This window comes from Leptonotus elevatus, chromosome 5, assembly GCF_054856555.1.
Source record: "Leptonotus elevatus isolate MCC_2025b chromosome 5, RoL_Lele_1.0, whole genome shotgun sequence".
Lineage (NCBI taxonomy): Eukaryota > Metazoa > Chordata > Actinopteri > Syngnathiformes > Syngnathidae > Leptonotus > Leptonotus elevatus.
The window spans coordinates 2,073,769-2,101,310 of NC_141243.1; the positions used below are offsets into that span (position 1 = coordinate 2,073,769).

Below are 27,542 nucleotides of genomic sequence, written 5' to 3' on the forward strand. Positions count from 1 at the left end.
GTGCATAAAATCACCACAAAAAAATAGGACAAATTATTTCTACAATATGTTTTTTTCATGACTCAAGAATAAAAATTAACACAAATTGTTTCTATAATAACCCCCCAACCAAAATGACTCCCATCGGTCGCACATATTTTCTAAAACTTTTTTTTTAACCATCAAAATGATCATTAATTATAAAACCTTTTTGCAATTGGTTGAATGTGTCTTTAGGAAATATAATGCAAAATGTAATTTTCTTCCCTTCAGTTTTGTGGCTTGGAAATAAATACATAAATAAAACAATAAGTAAAAATACAATTAAAGCCTGAATAACGAAATGGCCCCCAAAATAGAAAAACTGGTCTTTACAGTATTTGACCAAAGCGCAGCAGAGCATACAAAAAAGGAACTGAAAGTCTCAATCTCACAATCCAGACTGAAACCATTTGAATTGTTCCAGCTCTGAATTTCTTGAAGAACACACAGCAGTATGTATGATCATTGTCATATACTTAACAGATTCAATATGGTAAGTCTTGAAAAACTGATCGTGTCTGAAGATGGTCTGGTCGTACAAATGTTTCCTCGTGATATTGCGGCTCAATCTCTAAACATTCAACACGTGAGAGCAATCCCAAATCTGAAGAAATTGGTTTTGTTGCCACTTGATCAACGTTCTCTTCTATTTCTATGTTTCTTTCTCCTTTATTGTATGCGTCTCTCCATGCACTCCCATTTTTCAGTCAAAAATGTGATTGTCGCAAACTAGCGACGCTATCAGGCCTTTCCCGCCTCTTGTTTATGATGTCACCCACAACCGTGAAGAGCGACTATAACTTTCTCTAACATGGAGCCATTTTTAAGAGGTATATTCCTTTTTTTTCCCTAAATAATTGTCATTATTATTATTCTATTATTGTTACATGGCTTTATCCTACTGAAACTCCTCATTTGAGTAGCAGGACTGAAAGTACCAGGAGTGAGTATTTAACAGATTTGACACTAAGCATATTTTTTTTTCTTAGACAAAATTAAATAAAAGTGTTTTTGGGAAAAGGAGTATCATAAATGTAGAAAAAAATTACTGGTAACATTTATTAACTAAAAAAAAAAAAAAAAAAAGTAAACTAATAAAAATGAAAAAATCCAAACTGCCAAACCCGTAATCAAAATGAACTGAATTTAAAATATATCAACTTAAAACAAAAATAAAAAAACTATAATGAAAAATCAAAAATTATTATAACCCTTAGCGATACACCAATAAAATACACATTTACTGAAATGCATCATACACTATTTAGAGAGAATTTGAAAATACAGCTGAAGCAGAGTGAAGCACATAAATAAAAATAGAAAAGCAAACACAAATAATGCAACCTTTTTTTTTTTTTTATGAATTACAATTCTCTTTTTTAGAAAGCCGTCATCATAGTGGTATCCGTCAATATCAAAGCCGACGTTGCGCTCGACGTTTTGTATCGATCCGCCCACCAGCGCCTCCTATCTTACTTTGTGCGGACTCGCTCACTCACATTGTGTGTGCGCGCACGCCAGCAGCACGTTGGTGGCTTTTTTCCCTCATCTCGCCTCAACTTTACGCCCATTGAACCGTGCTCTCGCTCGCTCTCGAGAACAAAACCCCCCGCGACCCCGACCCGGCTTCTTCTTATTTGCTCCCCTCGCGACCAAACATGTCGGCCTCGGCGGCAAAAGTGAGTAAAAAGGAGCTCAACTCGAACCACGACGGAGCGGACGAGACCTCCGGTAAGCGCCATGGCGGCCTCCTTGTTTCACCGCCATTTTCCCCCTCACTTTCTTCCTTGCAACGCATTTCCCACTCGTGTCCTCGTTGTACTTTTATTCATGCGGTTCGTCCTTTGTTAGCTTTGCCTCGCGGTTTTATTCTAATTCGACCTTTTCGTGTCCGCTCGTTCGCATTGTGGCTCGTTTTGTTAGCTTAGCGTGCTGTTGTCGGGCACGGGGGAAGCCATGTTAGCTTTCCCCCCCAACCTCCTCTTCCTCCTCCATTTAGCATCGTTAGCTGGCGTTTTTAGGCTCGCGAGTTGGGAGTCGCGCGCGTTTACTTTCATGTGCATCACCATTATTTAGACCATTGTGACGTTCCACAACCGCCCAAATGAAAGCAGTCTCTTTCATATTTTGCGTTTCGGTCGCAAGCGTGTGTGCTAGCGTGTTGTTGTAGCGGTTACCTAACGCGATTCTGACGACGTTTTTGGTTGCGTTTAAAAGCAATTTGAAAAAGTACGTAAATACACGTTTTCCCGCTTAGTAAAGAAGAGGGCGGGGGCAAAATGGGGTCTTCGTGAATGTTTCTGGGGGCTGTTGGCATGCTAGCTAGCTAGCACGGCTGCGTTGCACTAGAACAGTCGAGTCGTGTGTCCCACATTTAAACCACGCGGCCTCGGAGGCGGCCAGCAGCCGGCAGGAAACGAGCCACAAATCCCGCGATTGGCCGTGAACGCAACTCTGCATGCGCCTCTCCACCACCAGCGCGATAATGGACATTAAATCTTCTTTCCAGAGAATTCCAACGTAGTTTAGCTATCCCAAATGGACAAAGTAGCCCAGACCCCCCCCCCCCTCTTTTTTTTAATTATCAATTTGTGCTTCATGTGCCAAATACAAATACTGATTGTTTCTAACGTTGTTTTGTTTCACTTCCAACAGAGAAAGAGCAGCAAGAAGCTATTGAACACATCGACGAAGTGCAAAATGAAATCGACAGGTAATTTTCTTTTTTCTTTTTTTGTCTCATGTTGACATGATTCCCCCCCCCCCCCCCCCCCTCACTTTGTGTTCACAGGCAGCATAAATGAGCACAATGTCAGAGGGTTGATGTGCTTTTATTTCAGTGTAGAATGAGTATTCAATGACAGTTTACACTAAAAACTACTTCCCGGAATTTGTACACACTACTGAAAGTTTTAAAAAAAAATCAAGCAAATGTGAATTAACTTGCCACTGAAAAATGAATGAACCGTATACTTTTGCTCACATCTCATTGTGACACTGACAATTTCAAAATTATACTTAAAGTTATCTAACAAATGAGATGTTTGTAATTATTTCTCTAGCCATTTCTTACTCAGTTAATGGTGACTGTGAGTTAACACAAAAAAAGCCTAACCAAAACAAAATTTTAGGATTTACAAATATATAAAATTTCAAGCATATTTGATTTTTTTTTATTTTAAAAACGATTTCAATTTCTAAAAAAGTATGCTTGTAAAAAGACATTTGTTTAGAAAAGCGTTAATTTCTGTTTAGAATTGAACATTTATCGTATACTGTACTAAAAAAATAGTCCCATAAGTGGGGTAAAATATAATTTTGCCAACCAATTTAATATAGGACAAGTAAGTTCCCACCATTAAGTCTAGCAAAGTTTTTGTTTTGTAAATTACAGCCGAGAATCAAATGTACTTTTCAAAGGGGAAAACCTTGACTGAGTACAAAATTGATATTTGAGATTATAAGTGTCCCGCGAACGAGAAGTTTATCAATGAAAGTCAATCAAAGCAAAATTTTAATTAAAAATGAAATCGACGCAGTCCAATCATGAAACTTTGTTGAGATCTGTTAGAATAGCTTAAATTTGGACTCAGAATTCCCAAATGAAATGCACAGTTTAAAATACAGCGTGCGTGTCATTTTAGAACAAAAGTTTAGCAAACCTCAAATTTACATGTTAACTGAAAATATGAACGAACTGATTTTGCTTATCTGACGTGAACAGGTTGAACGAGCAGGCCAGCGAGGAGATCTTGAAAGTAGAACAGAAGTACAATAAACTCCGCCAGCCGTTCTTTCAGAAGAGATCGGAACTGATCGCCAAAATACCCAACTTTTGGGTCACCACATTTGTCAACCATCCACAAGGTGAGCGTCCCGAGCCGAGCGCGACCCGGACGACCCCCCCCTGCTGCGACCCGGTGCGTTTATTCACGCCACTTTTCACGTTGTCTCCCAAAGTATCTGCCCTACTGGGGGAGGAGGATGAGGAGGCGCTTCACTACCTGAGCCGAGTGGAGGTGACAGAGTTTGAAGACATAAAGTCAGGTTACAGAATAGATTTTGTAAGTACATCTCGACGCCGTGCTCGCCCGCTGGCATAAAATGGAGGCCCCTGTTTTTAGACGTGTGCTTTTTCTCGCAGTATTTTGACGAGAACCCATACTTCGAAAACAAAGTCCTTTCCAAAGAATTCCACCTGAACGAGAGCGGCGACCCATCTTCAAAGTCGACGGAAATCAAATGGAAGTCAGGAAAGGTAAGGCGCAAAATTTCGATACACAATATTTGTGGGGCTTGGGCAGTTTTTTTCCCAGTCGATTCCAATATTTAGCAGGTAATAGATTAATCGGTCAATTCAATTAAAAAAATATATATATTGAAAACTGATACCACTTCTCGGTATCAGGCAAATATTTGGGGAGGAAATATCTGACACAAAGTTCTCAGAAGTACTTGGCGAATAATCATCCGTACCAGAAGCAACCATCTTTGTTCAGTTTTTTTTTATCCTTGTGTTCAATTCAATATCAAAAGTACTCGAGGTATCGGTCTGAAAAGTGGTATTTTTTAGCCACTTAATACTTAAAAGAATGTTCGACTGTTTTTCAATACTTTGTCATTTAAGGTGTTTTGAATGTCAATTATCTTTGTTTCGTGTTGTAATGTGTGTGTGTTTTTTATTTTTTTTGTGCCAATTTTACAAGCTGTTAATTTAATTTAAGCTACCCACGAACCGCTATTATTTGCAAACTTGTTTTCAGGAGCCACTGTCATGAGTTTAAATCACCCCTTTTTGCGTGTGTTTCTCGGAAGGACCTGACCAAGCGCTCCAGCCAGACGCAGAACAAAGCGGGCCGCAAGAGGCAACACGAAGAGCCCGAGAGCTTCTTCACCTGGTTCACCGACCACGCGGACGCCGGCGCCGATGAGCTGGGCGAGGTCATCAAAGATGACATCTGGCCCAACCCGCTGCAGTACTATTTGGTAGGTGCCCCCCCCACAGCCCACACACGCGCGAAAAAACAAACGTGTGTTAAACTGTTGTTGTTGTTGTTGTCAGGTCCCTGACATGGACGACGAGGAAGGCGACGGCGAGGAGGACGAAGAGGATGAGGAAGGCCTCGAAGACATTGACGAGGAAGGCGATGAGGACGGAGAAGATGACGATGATGACGATGGAGAAGATGGAGAGGTAGAGAGTCAATAATTTGCCATTTTGTTGTTGTTGTTGTTTTTGTTTGGGTGACTAATTTTGGCAATTGTCGCGCGCAGGACGACGACGGAGACGATGACTGAGAAGCCCGCCGCGCCCTCCTCGCCCTTCTATTCCCCATTTGCTTTATCAAGTCATGTTCGGGAGCAAAGGTTTATTTTTGCTGTTCATTTTTTGTTTTTTTTTGTCGTTGTTTTATTAAGTCCATGCGTGCGCTTCGTTTTTTTGACATTCTGAAGCCTCCTTCTCCTTCACCCGCGCGGCTTTTATAAGAAAAGGCCAGCGGCACTTTCTCCCCCCCAATTGTGAGTATACGTACGTACGTGCACAACCCCTGGGGGTTCATCTCTCACTCTTGCTCTCTTGTTGTCATAATTAAAAAAAAGTCAAAAAAATAGAATCTCGTAGAATTTGAAGATACTTCCCACAGATGTGCTCCTGTTCCCAGGTGTGGTGAGAAGAAGCCATGGTGTAGTCACCTTAGCTCTAGCAGACCTCATCATTCTCTTTTCTTTTTTTATTTTTCATTTTTGGACCTTTTTGTTTTGTTTTTCTTCCCCCAGCAGCTCATTCCTTTCATGTTAAAGAGGGAGGGGGAGGCATGTTGGCTACTAGTATGGGAGGGGAGGTTAAGCGGACTGAGGGTGGGGGGGGCAAGAGTGGTTATTTTGACACCATTTCTATGGGACTTTTTTTTGTTTTCATTGTATTGTTTTACAGATATCCATGGAATTTGAAATGACATTTTTAATAAAGAACAAAATGGGAAAAAAAAGCTTGTAAATTTTGGCCCCTCCCCCCAATGCTCACTTCATGGATATACAAAAAAAAAAAAATCCCGGCTTCACCTTCCTTTTTCCGCTAGGCGGTGGGGAAAGAAACTGTTTGAGGTGTAAACTTACTTTTTGATTCAATAATAAAATGTTCATGTGTATATACACGCGTGTGGGAGTGTTCAAACACAACAGGTCAGCTGATAAAGGATTTGGGGGTGATGAGCAGGCTGGAGGCGAAGTCTTCTCGCAGCAGGCGTTCTACGATGAGAGCCAGGAAGGTCTGGTCCGAAGACTCGAACGCAGATGCCGTGATGGTGGCGGGCCAGAAGTTTGGCTGGAAGGCCCAACCTTGAATGACAACAACTGCTTAGGAATTTGGGAATAAGGAGAAATGCTGTTTGGCGCGCATGCAGTATCTTCACTATTAGATTTTTATTTTTGGGGGGCAATTTCAAAAATATATATTTTTTAAGCTAGGTTTAACATTGAAAATGCAGCAACATTTTCTATTAAATCAAACATTTAAATTTACATTTTCATTATTTTTGGATGAGTTTTTGATTTACTGGATTTAATTATTTATTACAAAAGTCTTGTATGTGTAGTTGCTTTTTAAAAATGAATAGTGTACAATAGATTAGCAAATAGTTGATTAATTTTTAAGAAAATGATAAGTTTAGCTAACCAAATTTTTATGCAGTTTACCCATTTTTGTATATTAATCAAATCAAACATTTAAATTTACATTTTCATTATTTTTGGATGAGTGTTTTTGATTTACTGGATTTAATTATTTTTTACAAAAGTCTTGTTTGTGTAGTTGTTGCTTTTTAAAAATGAATAGTGTACAATAGATTAGCAAATAGTTGATTAATTTTTAAGAAAATTCTAAGTTTCGCTAACCGAATTTTTATGCAGTTTCCCCATTTTTGTATATTGATTATTCGGGGCTGTTATTTCCCCCTAATATGAGCAGCGGACGTAGTAATGGCCCTGACCCACCTAAGTGCGTCCTACAACGCGGGCACGAGGCCACGGTCCACGAGAACCCCGGAAACCAGGAGAAGTGTCTGTCTGCAGGCCACCGTTTGTCCACGTCCGCCCTGCGGAAGGTAGCCACTTCAAACTGGAGGCCTTGCGGGTTCTCGAACGTCTGGACGTGCACTCGCCGACCCCCGGGCAGCGTGTCGTTGCGGCCCGACAACGCCATGCGGCTGTGCACGCTGGCAATGGTGTCCGAGCCGGAGGCCAGCTCGTGTCCACAAGCCCGACACAAAATGAGCGTGTCGGCGCTGGTCTTCCCCGCTTCGGCGGTGGCACACGCCGCGACGGGCCGACACACGGCGGCCACAAGTACAAACATACACGAGATTATTTCCATTTTTTTTTGTATTAAATCGGAACGCGGAGGCCTTAGCGCACTAAGCAGTCACTCGCGCATGGATACAAATGTCGCCAAGCAGCTAGCGGGGCCGTTAGCACCTTTTGTTTTTAGCATTGATAACAGTAATTCCGTCGCATTTGCCACCCCCCTAAAATGTTTTGGGCCGATTTTAAAACAGGATGCTTAGACTGCAACCGTTATGTATGCGTTTACAAAACGCGATTTAGTGCACTTTGAGCTATTTTCTTAACTATGCTCGGTCATACACGGAAATGCGACCATTTCCCTTTTTTTTTCACCCCTCATATCTTTATTTAACAAATCAATGTTTATAATTATTGCAAATAAACACTCACCAAATCAAGTAAACATACATAAACAAACTAAAAGATAAATAACCATAAACAAAATAAAAATATGCCGAGTAAAACATTAGACGCCCATTTCCCCCTCGTTAAATGCGTATGTGAAGCATGACGTTATGAGTTGATGCTACTGCCACTTCCGGAATAGCACGCGCGCTTATTTGAACCGCAAAATTTGATTACTATAGAAACACTGTAACTAAAATTCATCCCAAGTTATTGTCTTTAAACTGTCTATTGGCTGCGTTTTAAATCCTTATCCGTCGCTGAGTGTAGGAGTAACTACGGGCAACAGCGCTCAAAACGCACCTCGGCCAATCACTGAGCCTGATTCTTCAACTCAACCAATCAGAGTGGCCGAGTGACCAATCAGGAGGCGTTGGTTTGTCGCTCCAAACACCAGTCTGCTCGATGGAAGAGTTTGCTCGTAGTTGTGTTACTTTTACGTTTGAAAAAATGTCTTAAGTGGTCGGATAGTGATGTTTTTTTCTTGAGAAAATAATTTGGGGGGCGTTTTTTTTTTGGGTGAAACGCGTAATGAGGTTGCGTTTGAGATCGGGAAGTCATGAGAACGAGACATTCTCCTCCTCCTCCTCCCGTTCACGTCCACGTTGTGGAGTGCACCCCGGTGCACGTTCACATGAGAAGGAGCCCCAGCAGGACCCCGCAGGTGAATAGAAATGAATACAACACACATTTTATTCGCCGTTATTATTTTTTTTCTTTGTTACACAACTAAATTGCATTGATTTGTAGTTTGTTTCTACACAAAGACCAAGTACAGTACTAGTTTACTGGTCTAGACAATGCCAGACTAGACTAGTCCTTTAGTAGCGTTGACTATTACAATACAAGACTAGACTATGATAGATTACTATAGGAGAGCATGATACTCGTAGATTAACCCATGCTGGACTACACTCTTACTAAACAGACAATGTTAGCCTAAACTATTACTATCAAACACCTAGCTTGACTATGCTCTAACATCAGGGGTGCTCAAGTTCGGTCCTCGAGAGCCCCTATCCAGCCTGTTTTCCATGTTTCCTCCCTGCAGCACAGCTGAATCTAATGATCAGCTAATCAGCAAGCTTTGCAGAAGCCTGATAACGATCCTGATCATTATTCAGGTGTGTACGTGAAGAGAAACATGGAAAACAGGCTGGATAGGGGCTCTCGAGGACCGAACTTGAGCACCCCTGCTCTAACTTTTCCGGACTATTAGACTAGACTATTACCATAATAAACTGAACTAAACTAAATGATGCGAGACCAAACTTCGATGTTAAAATACACTATGCTACACGACACTGTTACTCTATCAATTTAAATAAAATTTAGACTTGACTATTACGGTGCTAGACTATCCCAGGATCAACAATTTACTGTCCTAAACTTTTATATTGTATTGTGCAGGAGAGGAGCAGAGATGTTCAGGCGAGAGGGGATCGCGGGAGATCGGCAGGCCGAGCCCCTTGGATCCCTCCCGGAATCTCGTCCTGCAGACGAGATCAGGTCTCGCTCTTTCGTGTTGTTTAAACATCGCTACATTTGATGCATATGTCTTATACGTCGTGTGTTTTTCCACGTTCCGCGTTTAGAGAAGCCGACCGCCGTCAGAGAACGTCCGGCGGGAAAGTGACGAGCAGGACGATGACGCCGCAACGCTGAGGGAGGACCTCGGCCTGCTGCTCAAAGAGCAAGAAAGCAGCCAGCGTTCAAACAAGTAACACTCAATAAACAATACAGCTACCGGGTGCGAGGCTACAGTACGCTATTAATGAGAACGACCCGAGCTCGACTTTTACTCTGCTGTACATACTCGGCTAGAAAAGACAATTACGTTATTGACTAAACTATGCTACACTATTGTTAGAGTAGACAATATTTATATTCTACTCTTTGCGTGTTCAATTAACTGAATGGTGAGATTCTGGTGAAGAAGTCCCTTTGCAAAGGTATCAAAAGCTTTTGATGACAACAATTGAACTCACTCAATCAGTGGTCTGTTCAGATTGTGTGTCCTCTCTACTCCGGCACATCATTATTTATTGAAAAGTGGGTGAATACGAAAAGTCTCCTCCCATCAGCCCACAGTACATTTGTTTACAACTCAGTGAATACAAGAAAATCCCCCCCTTCTGTTCCCATGGGTATAAATCAGATTAGAGAAAAACAATAATAAATCAGCCTGTCTCTTCCGACCGAGAACCGGTACCAGGCTACATACACTCCCTTCTTTTCTCAGGAGAGTGAGACAGATAAGAATACAATAGACAATCCCATTCATTGAGCTACACAGCTATAACTAAATCCAAAACGGCTAAAATATAAATTGAAACTAAAAAACAATGTTAATAACTCATCACTATCAATAGGGCGGTTGTGGCTCAGGAGCCTCGAGCGGGTCGTCCAGTAACTGAAGGGTTGGCTCACTTGGCTGTTCCAATCCTACGCTGTCCAAGTCACGTGTTGTTGTGCCCTTGGGCAAGACCCTTTACCCACCTTGCCTCCAGTGTCACTCAAGCCGGTGCAGGGCTGGATGTGAATGTTTGGTGGTGGTCGCAGGGGGGGGCCACAGGCGTTTACTACACTATATTATTTAAGAATGTCACTTCACAATAATGGTATGTAATGGATAAGAAAATGACGATACGAGACTATGCCCGACGATTACTTTGCAAGAGCAGACTATTCGTATTCCAGACTATGCTAGGCTATTAACAGACGACTCCTGTATTACACTTGATGATCCGAGACTTCACTAAACTGGACTCAAACTAGATGCCAAGCTATTAAAGTACTTCACTGAAATGATGCTTAGAATTATACTATGTTCGACGACGACTGTACTAGGCTGGTTCTATTGCTATACTAGTACGGCTACCCCGCCTACTGCCCGAAGCCAGCTGGGATAGGCTCCAGCAACCCCCGCGACCCTTGTGAGGACAAGCGGTACAGAAAATGGATGGATGGATGGATAGTACGGCTCGACTACGCTAGTTCTATACCAAACGCACGCTAGCTCTGAACGAGTTTTGTCTGTATGTTTAAGAGGACAGGTTCCGTCCTCGGAGACGGATGTCCTGCTTCGGGCTCTGGTGGAGGCGGAGGTGGATGGCGTGGCGGTTGCCAACATAATGACCTCCTTCAAGGAAACCCTGGACGGCCTGGCTAAGGTAATTTATCATCCGGCAAAAAATTCGCTTTGCGCCACGAGTCAACAAACCATTCCATTCTATGGCATTTGGCCGAGGATCGAGTAATTGAGAATACACAACAAACAACCTGAATGGTGATTTCAGTCGTCTTTTCTATCGCTCCAGTTAGAATGTGTGACTCGTCGGTCTAAAATTATATGTAACGGGTAAGTTGTCACGCACTTTCTGCCGCCCGGAAGAATCCTGGCTCCTATTGTTTACAAACATTAAGAAAAGGTCGGTTTTGTCGAGGACACTTAACAAGATGACGGTGGACACCCGCAGGACAAGCGTCCGTCCAGGCTTCAGGCGTCCACACTCGCGCGGCAGCGGCAGCTTCTCGTTGAGAAGATGGAGATCTTTGACAACACCAACCGCAGCCTCAGGGACCTCCTCAGAGACTGGAGTCACCACCAGGTAAAATCAATGCTTTCAAGGCGTACGGTTCTAGACTATGCTAGAAAGAGGTCTGGTTATGCTAAACAAACTGCTATTACTGGACTATGCTATGTGTACTTGAGTGGTAGACCCGACTATTACTATGCTACACTGTATATATTATAGTATAGTTTACAGTTTGCGAGCGTTGGTATTATGATGGTCTAGACTATTCAAGGCTATTACTACACTAGACTATGCTAGACTATGATTGTGATGGATACTGCAGTACACTAGACTATAGGCTAGTCTAGTCGAGTCTATGGTAAAGTAATAGTGTATGTCACTCAACCATTGCTGTACTAGACTATGCTTGACTAGACTAGCACTCGTACAGTACTACCGTAGGTGCTCTTTGTCCCTTTTAGCAGAGCGAAGCCGAGAGACACTCTGAGGAGAAGGAAGCGTTCAAGAAGAGGCTGGCCGACGTCGAGGCTGAGAATATAGTGAGGACAATAACCGACACGACAACCATAAACACTAACTACTATAACATACTGTAATCGCAACTATAACCGTCGCCATAACCAACCACAATCAGCACCACTGTGACTATCACCTTGCCATACAGAACGTCACAATAAAACATTTTTGTGTCCTCCAGAGACTTGTGTCCAAACTGTTCAGCAAGGAAAAAGACGTTTCCCAGCTCGCAGAGTCTTTGGAATTTGAAAAGGTCTGCAAATGCTTATGAAATTCTTTATCAGACGAGACTATTGCTATGTTTGACAGTCCATGAGTACGACACTCAACTATGATAGACTATTCTAGACTAGACTAGACTATAACTATACCAGACCAATGCTATACTTTACTAAAACAATGCTAGAATATAGACTATGACAGACTAGACCATTAGTAGACCAGACTATGTCAATCTAGACCAGGGGTGGGCACACTCGGTCCTCGAGGGCCGGAGTCCTGCAGGTTTTGGATGTTTCCCTTCTCCAACACAGCTGATATATGATCAGCTCATCAGCAAGCTCTGCATAAGCTTGGTAACGATTCCGTTGATTAGAATCAGCTGTGTTGCAGCAGGGAAACCTCCAAAACCTGCAGGACGCCGGCCCTTGAGGGACCGAGTTTGCCCACCACTGATCTAGACTATTAGTATACCACGGTGTGATACACCAGATTATGATTGGACTGGAACAGACTTGACTCTCTTCGAATATTAATAGACTCTTAATATTAATAAACTATACTAGACCCTGCTAGACTACAGCATCTGCTAACTCGCTGACTTCCGTTTTCAGGACCATGCCAAGACCACGGAGGAGCTGTCCAGGATCCTAGCGTCCACTCGAGACCATTTGGAGTCCCAGCTCAGTCGAGCGCAAGATGAAAAAGTCGCAATGGCTGCACAGCTGCAGGTCCGCTTACAAATTGAAGTGCAAAACAATCAAGCGCTAGACTATGCTAAACTATAAAATTTAAGACTACGCTCTGCTATGATGTACTAGACAATCCAACACAAGACTTGATGAGATTAGAATCCTCTACAAGACTTTACCATCCTTTGGATAAAACTTGATTGATTTGCGACCAGATTTGAAACCAGACAATTCTAGACTATATCAAACAGTTATAGACGAGACTAGAAAAATATATTCTATGATGTACCAGGTTGTGCAGCACAAGACTCAACAACATTAGACTTTACCATCCGAGATTATCCCATAGAACATTTATTAAACTGTGACAAATAAGGCTAAATTGAGCTCAACGACAAACCTAGGATGGACTAGACGACAGTTGGCTATGATGTGGAATGATCTAATTTTTTTTTACTAAATGAGACTATTTCTAAATTAGTGTATGATGTCCAATTAGCCTACACTCTGATAGACTGGATTATTTAATTTGAGACGAGACTATTACGATACTAGAGCAGATTATGATAGATTAAAATGTATTCATATAAAGCCATATTATTCCCAATTTGACCACCGTGTCCTAGACCTGGGCTTGGCAATCCTGGTCCTAAAGCGCCGCAGTCCTACTCCTACGCGTTTTAGACGACGTCTCCTTCCTCCAACTCGGGTGATTCAAATGATCAGCTCATCAGCAAACTCTGGAGAAGCCTGATAACAATCCTCACCTGTGTTGGAGGAGAGCGATATCTAAAACACCCATGACCCCTGTCCCAGACTATGACAAACGACTAGCCTATCAGCATAAACTAAACGGAACCCTTATCCAAACCAGCGCCTGCAGCAGACCTACGAGCAACAGCGGGGACACGACGACGAGGCGGCCCTGGCGCTGCTTACCCAGCATGCCGAGCGGGCCGAGGAGGCCTCCAGGCAGATGGGAGCCAGACTGCAGGAGAAGGTAGGCAAAAATCCAAATATCCTCATCTGGGATATACTGGGGAGCACGAAATGATCCCGGACTATGTCATTATAGACGTGTCATACGCGGTTCCATCCTCGATTCAACTCGATTGTCGTGTCCATGACAAACGAGGCTAGACAAGACGAGACAGTTTGTGCTTATTTAAATTCTGGACGATGCCAGACTACACTGTTAATGTACTTAATTATTATTATTCACGACCCCTGTGCTAGTTTGGACTATTACTAGACTTGAATATGCTCGGCCAGACTGTTATTATACTCGATTATTTTCGACTGTGCTCGACTCTACTACGCTACATTCGACGATCGTTATCCTCGACTCGATTTACTACACGCGACTATTAATAGGCCATCGTACTTTTAGACTCGACTATAAGTACACCGTGCCTAAACTATTTCATGTTAGTCTAACCTATTATTGTACTACGCTAGACTCGACTAGATTACTGCACTAGGACTATTCTTAACTAGCCTCGTATGCCTAGTTATTTATTTATTTATTTTTATTTTATTTTTAATTATTTATTTTATTTTTATTTTTATTTAAAAAAAATTTTTTATTATTATTTTTTTTAATTTTTTTTATTATTATTATTATTATTATTATTATTATTATTTTTTTTATTATTTTTTTTTATTTTTTTTTTATTTTTATTTTTTATTTTATTTTTATTTTTATTTTTATTTTTATTTTTATTTTTATTTTTATTTTTATTTTTATTTTTATTTTTATTTTTATTTTTATTTTTATTTTTATTTTTATTTTTATTTTTTATTTTCTATGCCTAGTTATGACCACGCTACACAACACTGTTACTGTACTAGACTATATTAATAGACGACACTATATTAAACTGGATTACTATTCTGGACTATTACTACCATAGGCTGCTATAAGAAACTATTACTAGGCTAGACTATGACTAAGCGATTGCTATATTACCCTATGCCGCACTGTTGTTACTGCTCCAGACTATTAATAGACGACACTGTTAGCAATTTCGCAGACAACACTGGTCTGCTACGATTACTTCACGAGTCGAGACTATTCTAGAATCGCGCTATTCTAGAATCGCGCTATTCTAGAATCGCGCTATTCTAGAATCGCGCTATTCTAGAATCGCGCTATTCTGGAATCGCGCTATTCTAGACTCTTACAAGACTGGACTGTGCTCGTTTTTGTTTTTGCTGATGTTTTTGAAGGAGTCCCAGCTGGCGCAGGCGTTGTCCACGTGCAGCGAGCTGCGTCTGCGCATCGCCAGGGAGGCGGCGGCCAGAAGTCAGCTGGAGGACAACGTGGCAGCACTCAAATTGTGAGCGCGCACACACAGCGCCGGACCATGCCGGGCCGTGTTTTTAATGTACTAGGCTACGCGGCATTAAAAACGAGACACGATCGCAACTACACTATCCTGCCGATTGAACGATGACAAATATGCAGTACAGAATATCGACGAGTGTCGCGAACCAGACGACGTTACGCTACATAAGACTTTTAATAGGCGAGAGTTGGATACGCTGCGGGACGCTAGACAGTCCAACACAACTCAACAACAATTGACTGCCAATTTTCTGTAAATCACACAAGATGGATTTGTCGCGAGTCTAGACTTTTACTATGATAGGCTGCACTCTACCCGACTTGTCCGGACTGGACTGGATTAGGTTCCAGTTTGATATGCAAAAAAAATAGCCTATCCTAGACGACACTCTGCTGTACTAGAAGACACTTGTTACCGTAGTAGACAATCGCAGTCCCATGTCAGTTCACTTTCTACAGCGTACGAGAACAGGCTGTGCCTGACTAGATTATTCCGATATTATGCTTGACGAGAATAGACTGCAGTGGACGACACGGGTGCTAGACTACATCGGATTGCAATAGACAAATACTCGACTTGACAGCCTATCACCGTAGTGGACTGCGCTAGGCTAGACTATTACGCTAAACGAATCTATGATAGGCTATTTAGGAGTAGACATTGTTTTCCCACGTTAGAATCTAGCATACGAGACCATGCGAGGCAAGACCATTCCCAATACGAAACTGTGCTAGACTGGACTGTCTTTGACCCCCCCCCGCCAGGCAGGTGAGCGAATGGAATGCTCAGCATCGCGTGGCCGACGAGCGAAGTCGCGGTGAGAGGGAGGAGCTCCGAGACCAGCTTCACCGTCTGAGCGCCCAGAACGCCGCCATGGCGCTGGACAAACAATCGTTGCAGGTGCAGGACATCCCCCATAGCATATGGAAAAAAAAAAAAAAACCCACACAGGTGAGCCTTAAGGAGTTGGGTTTTTTTCCGTTCAGGCTCAGGTGACGTCCGGCGAGGAGAAGCTGCGAGGGGCTCAAGAGGAAACAAGGCACCTCAGGGCGTCGTACAAAAAGCAGGAAGCTGTGTTGGACAAATACAAGAGGAAGGTATGCTACATCGATCTGGCAGACTTATAGCATGCTATATGTATGCTATATAGCATGCTATATGCTATTATTAGCATGCTAATGTAAGGCTAAACTAAACTGTCCTAAAGTAGACTTGCGATACTAGACTATGCCAGACTAGCCTAATACAATGACTATTATATATATATATACTATGACAGACTATATAGGACTAGGGCAGGGGTGGGCAAACTCGGTCCTCGAGGGCCACAGTCCTGCAGGTTTTAGATGTCTCCCTTCTCCAACACAGGTGAGGATCGTTATCAGGCTTCGCCAGAGCTTGCTTTTTTTTCTTTTTTTTTTTCTTTTAAAGAGCTCAGTATTGTTCATTCGGAAATGTCATCATCATTGCTCTTTTTATTTTTTTATTATTATTATTTTTTATTTTTTATTTTTTATTTTTTATTTTTTTTTTAATATATAAATATATATATATATATATATTTTTTTTTTTTGTGTGTGTGGGTGAGTATGTGTATGTGCGTGCGTGCGTGCGTGCGTGCGTGCGTGCGTGTGTGTATTTGTTAGCTCACCAGAAAACCTATTAGAAAAAAATCTCATACCGTTCACCTAAACCGAACACCAGGAGACCCGAGGGGACCGAAGAAAACCAAGGAAGGTGAAATCCAGCACCGACCAGACACCCCCCACCAGAACTCCTCCCCAGCCCAAGAGCTTGCTGGTGAGCTCATCATATGAATCAGCTGTGTTGGAGAAGGGAAACATCCCAAACCTGCAGGGCACCGGCCCTCGAGGACAGAGTTTGCCCACCCCTGGACTAGGGTGTAGTCCTGACCTGGATGAACCAGTCTCTGATAAACCTTAACCCAAACCCTAGAATTCACTAAACTAGACTAGACCATGCTATTCAAGATTGTCTAGGACTCGACCAAACTGAATCCGATGTCGGTCAGGCTCAGCAGGCGGACCTGGAGCGTGAGGAGCAGCGTCTGAAGGTGAACGAGGACCAGCTGGAGGCCCGGGAGGCCTCGGCGGCGCAGGACCGGGAGCAAGAGCGGCTGAGGAGGGAGCTGCTGCGCCTGCGCAAAAGCGAGCAGCAGCTGGCGCAGGCGCAGCAGGAGGCCGACGCCCACCAGAGGAGGAACCGGGAGCACGACGCTGCCCTTGCTGAAGTCAGGCGCGAGGTACCTGAAGGATGTGCTTTCGAGGCCGTAGTACTTTGGCCATTTTAGATCTTTTGAGGTCGAATCGGAATCTGTGTATTTTGTAGACTTTTTTTTTTTTTAAAGTCGATTTTTGGATGATTTAGAATATATATATATATTTTTTGCCCTTAAGGTGGAACAACAAGGTTCTCAGCTCGAGGCATTTCAACGTAGGAACATGCTGCTGCAGGAGGAGAGCAACGTCCTCAAAGAGAAGAAACACAACCTGGAAAGGTAACCACAATATGCTGCTGCCATTTTCTGTCAGCGTCTGAGACCTTTTAGATCAGGGATGGGCCCAAAATAAGAAATAATATTTATCTTCATGTTAGATTTTCACGGATTCATACATTCATTCATTAATTTAAAATATATGATATAAATATTTTAAATATGCAAAAAAAAAATGCTTTGTGTGTTAGGGTAAAAAAAAAAAGTCAAATAATTTAAAAAAAAATTTTTAGGTAAAAAAAGTACTGGGATTTTTTTTTTTTATAAAAACATTATAGGTTATGCTCTTTAGTTAAAGGGATACTTCACTAATTGAGCCATTTTTAGCAGTAAAAAGTTTGTCCAGAATTAATTTGATAATTTGATTCTTTTTTTATGTACAAATAATACCTTTAAAAACTATTTTTTTTTCCACTTGCGGTCGACTGAAGATGACCTCACCTGTGCTGAGGAAGTAGGGAACGACCAATCGTGGCTGACCTGTGAGGTCATCTTCAGTCGACAGCAAGTGGAATTTTTTTTATTTGTTTTAAAATATATTAATTGCACATAACAATAATAAAGTTATCAAATTAAGTAATATGAACTTTTTATTGCTGGAAAATGGCTGAGGTGAAATAATTGTTAGCTGTGTTTGTCGGGATTGAGAGTGAAGTCTAATAATACAAAATTAAGAAATATGCTTTAAAAATATTAACATAATTGCTATGTGAGCTGGACAGAGTAAGAACAAGTTTAAAAAATAACTAAATAAGGATCAGGGAGAAAAAAAGACGAAACCCAAAATAATTAAATTAATTAGCTACGTGAGCGCGGCATGTTTAAAAACAATACGAGCAATGTGGGAAAAAATCATTTAAAACCAAAACCAAAAATGTCAATGCGTGTGCGTGTGACCCGACACCCCCCCCCCCCCCCGCAGTAAACTGGAGTCCATGCGTGTGGAGAACAAGGAGATGTGTGAAGCGCTCACCCTGAAGGAGGTCAGCGTGCTCAGCGTGGAGCAGCAGCTGGAGCAGAAAAGCCGCGAGAACGCCGTCCTGTCCCAACAGCTGCAGCGAACCCTGGACGACGCCCAGCAGCAGGCCCGACACAGCGTGGAGAGAGTCCTGGACAAGGAGCGCAGGTCCCAGTCCAAAGCCCTGGACCTGCAGGAAGAGCTGAGCCGGGCCCAGGCCCAGCTCAGCCAACTGCATCGCAGCAAGGAGGAGGTGACCGCGCGCGCCGCCGCCGCAGCCTCCGGCACCGCTACGGGAATTGCGACCTCTTTTTTTTTTTTTTTTTGTTCGGGTTGATGTGGAGGTCGAGCCGAGTCGGGATTATTGGGAGGGTGACGACTTGTGACTTGTTTCCTTCGCGCAGATGGAGCGTCGCTTCCAGAACCAGCTGAAGAACCTGAAGGAGCGTCTGGACCAGTCGGACCAGACCAACCGCAGCCTGCAGAACTACGTGCGCTTCCTCAAGACCTCCTACGGGAACGTCTTTGGAGAGCCTTTCGTCCCGAGCTGAAGGCAAAAAAAAACAAAAAACACAAGCTTTCACTTTTTCACAAATAAATGTGTCCGCGTGCCACTTTCGAATTAATTTGCCGTTATTTTCTTCTGACCTTTTTTTTTTTACCCTAACACACAAAGCATTTTTTATTTTGCATATTTAAAATATTTATATTATATATTTTTCTTTCAATTTCAAATTAATTAATGAATGTATGACTCCGTGAAAATCTAACATGAAGATAAATTATTATTTTGGGCCCATCTCTGATCTAAAAGTATTTATATATACAGTGTGTATATATATATATATATATATATACACTATATATATACCGTGTATATATATATTTATATATGACATTTTGTAAATATACAATGGCTACAGCATGTTAAAGCTATGCAAGATTAGAAACAGTTAGCGATGTCGTGGGAAAAAGTAGAAGAAAATCTAAACATTAAAATAGCTTTTAGCTGAACAGTTGGGGAAAAAAATGCATTAATATGTTTTTTTTTTTTTAGTCTTAAAATAGTCATCCAAAGAGTGCAGTATATAGTATAAAATACAGATTTTAAATTAAATCGTATTTATAAATGAATTCTTTAAAGCTAATCTTTTTCAGTTTTGTTTACATGTAAGTATTGAATAAAAAAAAAAAACACATGAAACCACATTCTTGTCTTTATTGAAGCTTTTTTACAAGTACACACAAGAATCCATTTGTTTGCATTATTCAACTTTTTGCATTTCTTTGTACTTTCAGACAAAGACCAACTCAAGAGCGCCTTCTTATGGCAAGGTCACCATCCTGCATCCCGGAAGCTCGGCACAAGAATAAGTGAACACTTTTTCTTCAGTTTTTTTTTTTTTTTTTGTAACTCGTTAAGGAATACAAATGAAACTTTTACAGCCATTGACATGAACCGTAAAAATCGGCCGTATGGAATATTGACCGTGACTGCAATCTTCCAGAACAAAAGCAAGTAAGATCACGTGAGCATCCAGAAGTCCGTCCCCCCCGCGTCCTCCGCAAAAGCAGTCTTGGTGAGCGACGCGGTTACCGTGACGACTGTGAGCGTCCTTCGTGGTTGCGCGCGGCCGCCTCCATGCGCTGGTACCACGGCTTGACTTTGGTGTTGGCCATCATGTCGTCGAAGGCCTCCAGGCCCTCCATCACACGCAGCACGCCAAACACAGCCTGTCGAGGCGAGCAAGCGGCAAAACTACAAGTGAGATCGGCCATTTTTTAACAATCGTTTTTTTTTTTAATGTTTTTTTTTTTTTAAATAGGCAGTGGGCCTTATTTATGGCAGGGGATTTGTCCCATCTGGAACTTTTCGTACCCACCACTATAAACATGGTTTGACTGTAAATTGCCAGGTGCGCGATACGGCGGCATTGTGGTGTCTCCTCACCAGGTCGGCCAGGTTGGGCTGCTCTCCGCCCATGAATTTCCTCTTCTTGCCGACGGCCGCCACCCAATCGTTGACGGCCTTGTACAGGTCCTGACGCACGTCGTCCTGAAGGTTGTGTCTGCAATTAATCCATTTGCTTGCATGAGCACAGTAGAAATTGACACAACGAGCCCCAACTGATATGGATTTTTATTTTTATTTTATTTTTTAGAAATACAGATGATTACGATATTCGGCAGATTCTGAATTTTTTTTTGAATTACAACAAAAAACAAGAAATCTGCAAAAAAAAAACATGGGGAATATTTGAATGCCATTATTGTAACATGTTGGCGTATATAAAAAAAATTTTTTTTTGAAAGCGCTTATTTATATAAATGTTAATTGTCGGGCCCTTGACACAACCACGAGCGATCTTCAACAGTCCAAAAAGTCACAAATAAATCCCCGAACCCAAGCGACTCACTCACCGGCTCTTGAGGCGTTTGGCGATGACGAACATGGCGGCGGCGCCGACGTACTTGGCGAAGAATCCCTCCAGGGTGCCGAACTTGCCCTCGCGCACGATGTAGTCGAAGGATGCCAAGGCCTCGCCGGTGCTGCGGTACACGTTGGGCGAGATCAGGTGCACCAGCCAGTCGTCGGCCCACTTGCGCCACTTCATCTCCTCCCTGGACAAAAAAAAATTGATATCACGTCAGCAACATGCTAAAGGCAGAAATCAAAAGATTTCGGGATCTGATAGGAAGTGTGTGTTGTGTCTTAAAAATGTAATAAATGGGAATAGCTATGTTAGGAGTTAAGAAAAAAACAAATTAATATTACAAAATATCTATATTAATTATAGAAATATAGTTTAAAAAGATGTACATTTAAATTAAAGCTACATACAAAAATATGTAATTTTGAAAAATGATCTTAAAAAAGCTAACAACTCAACTGCTAAATGCAGCCTTCTTCTGTGTCAAGAACAGTAATTGGGGAAAATTGTTACTTTGACGCAAAATAAAATTTTATTTTAATAATAGATGAAATATTATATTGATATATTAATCAATTCTAAAAATATTCGATAGTGATAGCCCCATCAATTACGGCTCAATATTTTTTTAAAGACGCTCCGGTAAAATGAAGGCAGATGACATGTTAGCTTAGCATTGCTACATAGCCCAGCGCCACTTGTCTTACTTCTGCATGCCTTTGTCGGGGTAGACGGCAGCCGAGTCGTCCTGGCTGAGCATGAGCCAGTACTTGTTGTTGTACTCCGTCACCTCCTTGCCGCTGTCGTTCACCGACTTCATCTCGGGGTAACAGTGCGCAATGTCCGACATGCTGGAACCCCTGAAAAAACACACACACACAAAAATCCCAGGAAGTTTGCTAAGCTCGCTTTGGGAGGTCCGGTTTGTTGTCAAGATATTTGTGAAGGTAATAGTTATGCTAGTTGTTAAGGTAGTTGTCAAGATAATTATTCATCTAGGTTTTAAAGTAGTTGTTAAAGTTAGTAATGTAGTTGTCAAGCTGGTTATTTTAATATAGTTTAAAAAAAGTCAAGAAAATTGTTAAGTTAGTAACTTAACAGGTTTTAGGGTAGTTAAGGGTGGTAATATAGTTGTCAAGGTATTTAGTTGTTAAGGTTGTTGTTAATGCTAAGTCAGCTGTCAAGATAGTCAAGAAAATGGTTAAGATAGCTGTCAATGTAGTTATTAATATAGATGTTATGTAGTTAAGGTTGGTAATGTACTTGTCAAGCTAGTCAATGTAGTTGTCAAGTTATTAATGTTAGTTGTTGGGGTAGTTGCCAATTTGGTTAAGGTAGTCAAGACAGTCAAGAAAACTGTTAAGTTAGTTCACAGGTTTTAGGGTAGTTAAGGTTGGCACTATAGTTGTCAAGGTATTTATTTAGTTGTTAAGGTTGTTGTTAATGCTAAGTTAGTTGTCAAGATAGTCAAGAAAATTGTTAAGGTAGTTATCAATACAGATGTTACGTAGTTAAGGTTGGTAATGTAGTTGTCAAGCTAGTTATTAATATAGTTGTCATGGTGTTAATGGAGTTGTTAAGGGTAATGTTAAAGCTAGTTAAAGTTAGTTTGCAAGGTAGTTGTGAGGATGTCATCGAGAAGGTCAAGATAATTGTTACGGTTGTTGTTGGTCAAGGTATTAATCAGTGCAGTTATGAAGGTAATTAATATAGTTGTTCACATAGCGGCGCTTACTTGTTGATTAAGTAGGACTTGAGTGAGCTGATGATGACGGACGAGTCGTTCAGTTGCTGCAGTTTGATTAAAACAAACAAAAGAAAGTTGACATCCCAGACTAATCATAAACACGAAAGATGTTTTTCGGGTTAGCGTTAGCGTGGTTGCGGTACCAGTTGCTCGTCCACCCTGAGGATGGGGACCTTGCGGTAGGCCGACCACTTGATCTCCCGCCGCATGACCGGGTTGACCTCCACCACGCGGTAGGCCAGGCCGTGGTAATCCAGGAAGGCTCGCACCTTGCTGCAGAACGGGCACGTTTGGTACTGGTATAGCGTCAGGGACGGAGACGCCGATGGCGAAGGGCCTTCTGCAGGGGGCGCCTGAGACACACAAGCGAGCGTGCTTTCAATTCAATTGAGCTCGTCAGTGCAAGATGGTTTTTCAGTTCAAATGTCACAAAGGCAAACGATTTTAACTCTCACAGTTCTTCTTGACGTGACTTTTTTGTGGGGGGGGGGATAGGGGGTCCTCTGCTTTTTTGGTCAGATCCTATTGTTGAAACTGACCTATGTTCTACTGCAGATTGATTAGTAAAGAGCGGAATGGCTGGCAGTGAATTTGTTAATAGGTATTTATGAACACAAAATATAAATGTGATAAAAAATTTAAAAAAGTAAAAATATTATGGTACAGTAATGAATAACAGTAATAGATCAAACAAATAATAAACAGTAACACTACTGTTTTTTCTAGTCTTGCTGACAATTGTGAGGATTATTTACATAATTCACTTTGATTTAATATTACTATACCCAAGTAGTGTATATTATGTTTTATTCTCTGCAAAAATATTCTCTGAATAACAATTTTTTATTTTATTTCGTACTTATGTTGTAAAGATCATTTCACACAACTATAAATAGCAGAATCACAGAAACGGATAATTTTGCAATGGTGTCTTCTTTTTTTTTTTAATATTTACTATTCCGGGATAGTAATCAAGTCGTTCTCCTTCCTCTCCCCGGGCATGAGGCATCTCACCTGGGCCAGCTGTCGCTGCTGGGCCCAGTAGAACTTGACGGTGTGGTAGAGCCCCACACCGCCGCCGAGCAGGAAGGCGCAGCTCAGCGCTCGCTTTCCTCCACCACCCCGCAGAGACCACAGCAGTCCGGAGCGGGATCCTGGCCCCCCGCCGCCGCCCCCGCCGTAGTAGTAGGACCTCCGGGACACATGGGAGCCCGCGTTCCCCGACAGGAGGGCGCCGCTGCCGGTGCCGGGTCGGCGGAGCGCAGGACTCTCCAGAATCGTCCAACCGACCTTAACCAGCGATCTGGCGCAGGCCGCCGCCATGTTGGATTTACATAAAGTCCCACAATGCCCTGCGATCAGGTTGCGTGGTTACGCTTGCCCCTTCAAGTTAATTCGGCTGGGATAAGCACCGCCCACCCCTGACGTCATAGGCACGTTTACGCAATTTCCCACTGGAGTTAAATAAAATAAATCCCCCCCAAAAATAAATTATATACTATATAATAAATAATATATAAAAAGTTAAATAATTGAAAATGCAATTGGAGTATTAAAAATGAAATGCTTTAAAATGCAATAAAATTATTACAATTCCATATATGTAATAAAAGCCTAATTGAATAAGTGATGAATAGTTTAAAAAAACATCTAAGTAACTATTACTTGGCATAGTTCACATATTTTAATTCTGTATTAGATAGCGTACCCTTGCTTGGCAACAGTAGACAACCTATTCTCGCATTTATATATATGGCTTTTTTTATTTTTTTTGTGGAACACCACCGCCTATACAATCAATGTTATTTATTCATTCATTCATAATGTAATTAGCGGGGATCCACTATTTAGTCAGGTGACGAAATGCACACAGCCTTACACCCTCTATAGTTGTGTAAATAAAAGGCCATAAGGCAATAAAAGAGCATACAGTGGCCTGGAACTTTGTGTAGTAAATATGAATACACATCCTTGCCACAAAGAAATAATGTCGCCCAGCTAACTGCGATGCGTTCCATGCCCCTCCGGATTTTCTACCGCTTTCCACATTGTACGCGCTCATGCTACGTGTGCGGCGTTCACGAGCATCGAAAACGGCGTAGCACTGGTCACGAAAGCAGAGATTCGCCTCCGCCTTGCCCAGCATCCATTAAAGCATCCACGGTCGCGGTGGCATCGCCGCATCCAGCCGGGGCGACTGCTCGTCAGCGGGGAAGATGACAACAACGACGACGACGACGACGACGATGATGGCGGTTATGTGTGGAGAACCGACGCTGGAGGACATCTTCTCCCCCGCGCCGCGGATGTCGTGTTGTTTTCGGATGACAGCGGGAGGAGACAAATAAACACCATCGCTCGCTCTTTAGCCGGCTAATGCTAAACTACCCCATTAGCTCCACGGCTGGCTGTTTTTTTTAAGCTCTCGGTGCTTTTCTCCCCCCCACACACCGCCATGTGGAGACATGCTGGCGGCGAAGAGGACATTTAAACACCGAAGCTGTGGATTAGCATCGCGGCTAAGCTAGTTAGCTCCCCCCCCCCACGCTCGTCATTTTTTCTCTTTCTCTCGATGAGGATGCTAACTGAGGGGAGCGACTGACTGACTGGCCGACTGAAGGTGCACCTCAACACGCTCATGAAGGTCATGACAGCGAGAGAATGATCATGCTGGAAAAACAGGTAAAAAACAAACAAACAAACAAACTGGTTTTGTCCCCAAAAGCACACCTGGACCCAGGGCTCATTTGCATGCGGCTAATTAAGCTAATTAGCATCACCTGTGACCGCTAAGTGCCTATTTAATGACATTATCGGCACCTTATCAGAATTTTGCTTTTTCAAGCAGAGATCCTGCAAAATAGCCATAAAAGAAGATCTGGAATTTGTTGATCTTTTGTTTTTCCCACACAACACCCAGCGATTGTTTACTACAGCAAATATTGCTACTAAACATAAAACCCTTTAATACAGAATCCGCCTTTGCCTTTTACACAGAACTTAGCAAATGTTTGTTATGATACACGGTGATACCAGTCATGGACGCCTTTCACACAGAGATCTTGCAAAATAACCGTAAACGTAGATCTGTAATTTGTTGGTCTCTGTTTTTCCCACATACAACCCATCAATTGCTTACTACAGCAAATTGTGCTATTAGTCCTAAACCCCTTTCACATAGAGATGCTGCAAATAGCCACACCTAACAGTAGATGCAACATTTATCCGCCCTTGCCTTTTACACAGAACCCAGCGATTGCTTACTGTGTGATACATGATAGTATCGGTATTGGGCCCCTTTCACATAGTGATCCTAAAAACAGTCATAAAAGTAGATCTGGATTTTGTTGGTCTTGTTTTTCCACATAGAAACTAGCAATTATTTACTACAGCAACTTGTGGCATCAAATATTTCTCCTCCTTTGCTTTTCGTACAGAACCTGGCGGTTGATTACTCCAACACATGGTAGCAAAAAAAAACCCTTTCAAACAGAGATTCTGCAAAATGTAGCCCCTTTCACACATAATTTCCACAAAGTTAATGCATCAAAATAAGCCGGCATTTATCAGCGTGTGCCTTTTACGCAGAATGCAGCAAAAGCAGGCGGGATATTGTTGCGACTGTGCTCACTTTCACACAGCGACACTGCATCCCCTCAATCAGATCATTGGTGTGATGTGCGGAATAGTTGGAATGCGATGATTACTTTCAGCAGAACGGGAAGAAAAGGAGGATGTGTTCTGTTGTTAATCTTCACAGCTCTGGCCCAGCTATCTGCCCTATAAAATTTCACGCAGCACCATTCTATCGCTGTTACTACTTTTGAAGTCTGAGTAATTATGGATGTAAAACCTTGTCCATGTTTAAAACCCAAAGGCGAAGAACCCTCATTGTGGGGTCTGTAAACTGCGATGAGTGTTAAATGTCAATATTTTTTTCAGTGGACTCATAAATATTTAATTTTATTTTTTCCTTTCGGACATATTATTTAACATATTTAACCAATCACGTCATTTGCAACATCAAAAACATCCAAAAGAAGGGCTGACGGGTTGAAGCCATAAACATTCTTACAGTTCCCTAAAATTATTACCCATTGTAATTTTTGGGGAACCTAGTATATAAAAAACAAATGACACCATTTTTTTTAAATTATGTAAATGTGACACTCAGGATGTTAAAACCTAAAGAGAACAACTAAAAAAAAGAGGCAGGTAAGCAAAATAAATAAATAAATAAATAAATCCCTGAATTTAAAGCGAGTCACTTGTTGCTGGGCAGACTTCAATTGCACTAAAATGGACTTTTGTGATTGGCGTAAAAGTTGCATTAATATTTGCACTGTCAGTGAGGCCACAGGAAGTGGTTCCTGTGGCTGCTGGTTGCCATGACAACCGCATTCATGTGCGGGACATCCTCCGCTACGTGGCTAGCGTCATTAGCACATGAATGGTGACTCAATGGCCGCTTTGTTCCCACGCACTGGCGTCAAACATGGCCGCCCACCGCCAGCGTCCGGCGCCAAGAGGAGCTAAGGGCGGGCGAGGTGACGACCAATCACACTGACCACACCAGTCGGTGAAGCACTCGTGTAAAGTAATAGACACCGAGACACACGTTACCATAGCGACAACAGTTTGTTTGAGAATATTTGAAACCTTAACTTGAACCCCTACTTTTAAACTTTAACTTGGATTTTAACCGACGGTTACAACCTGTATTTGAAACACTGATTTAAAATCCTGATAGTGGCTTAAAAACCGTAACTTGAAACCATAACTTTAACTAAATTTAACCCTGGCTCAAAA

The 27,542-nt window shown here is 42.0% G+C and overlaps 5 protein-coding genes across 6 annotated transcripts in view; 3 read left to right on the plus strand and 2 right to left on the minus strand.

Annotated features, from left to right (window-relative positions):
* Positions 1-1,508: 1,508 nt before the first annotated feature.
* On the plus strand, positions 1,509-6,170 carry LOC147173228 (protein SET-like). The gene is made up of 8 exons (XM_086075363.1): positions 1,509-1,752; positions 2,677-2,734; positions 3,746-3,888; positions 3,982-4,085; positions 4,166-4,279; positions 4,837-5,007; positions 5,084-5,215; positions 5,296-6,170. The coding sequence occupies exons 1-8, from the start codon at positions 1,680-1,682 to the stop codon at positions 5,317-5,319; spliced, it is 819 nt and encodes a 272-aa protein (XP_085931489.1). The 5' UTR covers positions 1,509-1,679; the 3' UTR covers positions 5,320-6,170.
* On the minus strand, positions 2,837-7,834 carry LOC147173229 (protein cereblon). The gene is made up of 2 exons (XM_086075376.1): positions 7,015-7,834; positions 2,837-6,360 (listed from the first exon to the last, which is right to left on the minus strand). Exons 1-2 carry the CDS (start codon positions 7,391-7,393, stop codon positions 6,206-6,208), a joined length of 534 nt encoding a protein of 177 aa, XP_085931502.1. The 5' UTR covers positions 7,394-7,834; the 3' UTR covers positions 2,837-6,205.
* A 318-nt stretch (positions 7,835-8,152) lies between these two features.
* LOC147173230 (outer dense fiber protein 2-like) lies at positions 8,153-23,517 on the plus strand. 2 transcript variants are annotated; one of them, XM_086075244.1, is made up of 17 exons: positions 8,153-8,431; positions 9,178-9,276; positions 9,363-9,487; positions 10,817-10,940; positions 11,247-11,378; positions 11,768-11,845; positions 12,004-12,075; positions 12,656-12,772; positions 13,608-13,733; positions 14,963-15,072; positions 15,846-15,981; positions 16,068-16,178; positions 17,114-17,344; positions 17,499-17,599; positions 18,519-18,807; positions 18,959-19,107; positions 19,854-23,517. In XM_086075244.1, exons 1-16 carry the CDS (start codon positions 8,327-8,329, stop codon positions 19,103-19,105), a joined length of 2,103 nt encoding a protein of 700 aa, XP_085931370.1. In that variant the 5' UTR covers positions 8,153-8,326; the 3' UTR covers positions 19,106-19,107; positions 19,854-23,517. The 2 variants fall into 2 exon arrangements, with proteins under 2 accessions (XP_085931370.1, XP_085931371.1); XM_086075245.1 differs by having other exon boundaries at positions 11,771-11,845.
* Positions 19,759-24,112, minus strand: ptges2 (prostaglandin E synthase 2). The gene is made up of 7 exons (XM_086075320.1): positions 23,748-24,112; positions 22,877-23,086; positions 22,722-22,777; positions 21,694-21,846; positions 20,976-21,176; positions 20,506-20,623; positions 19,759-20,288 (listed from the first exon to the last, which is right to left on the minus strand). Exons 1-7 carry the CDS (start codon positions 24,054-24,056, stop codon positions 20,148-20,150), a joined length of 1,188 nt encoding a protein of 395 aa, XP_085931446.1. The 5' UTR covers positions 24,057-24,112; the 3' UTR covers positions 19,759-20,147.
* A 652-nt stretch (positions 24,113-24,764) lies between these two features.
* LOC147173232 (ral guanine nucleotide dissociation stimulator-like) overlaps positions 24,765-27,542 on the plus strand; it is a 28,974-nt gene continuing 26,196 nt past the window's right edge. Inside the window, exon 1 of the mRNA XM_086075230.1 lies at positions 24,765-25,415. Coding sequence (XP_085931356.1) covers positions 25,395-25,415 — 21 coding nt within the window. The 5' untranslated portion in view covers positions 24,765-25,394. The remainder of the gene's footprint in view (positions 25,416-27,542) is intronic.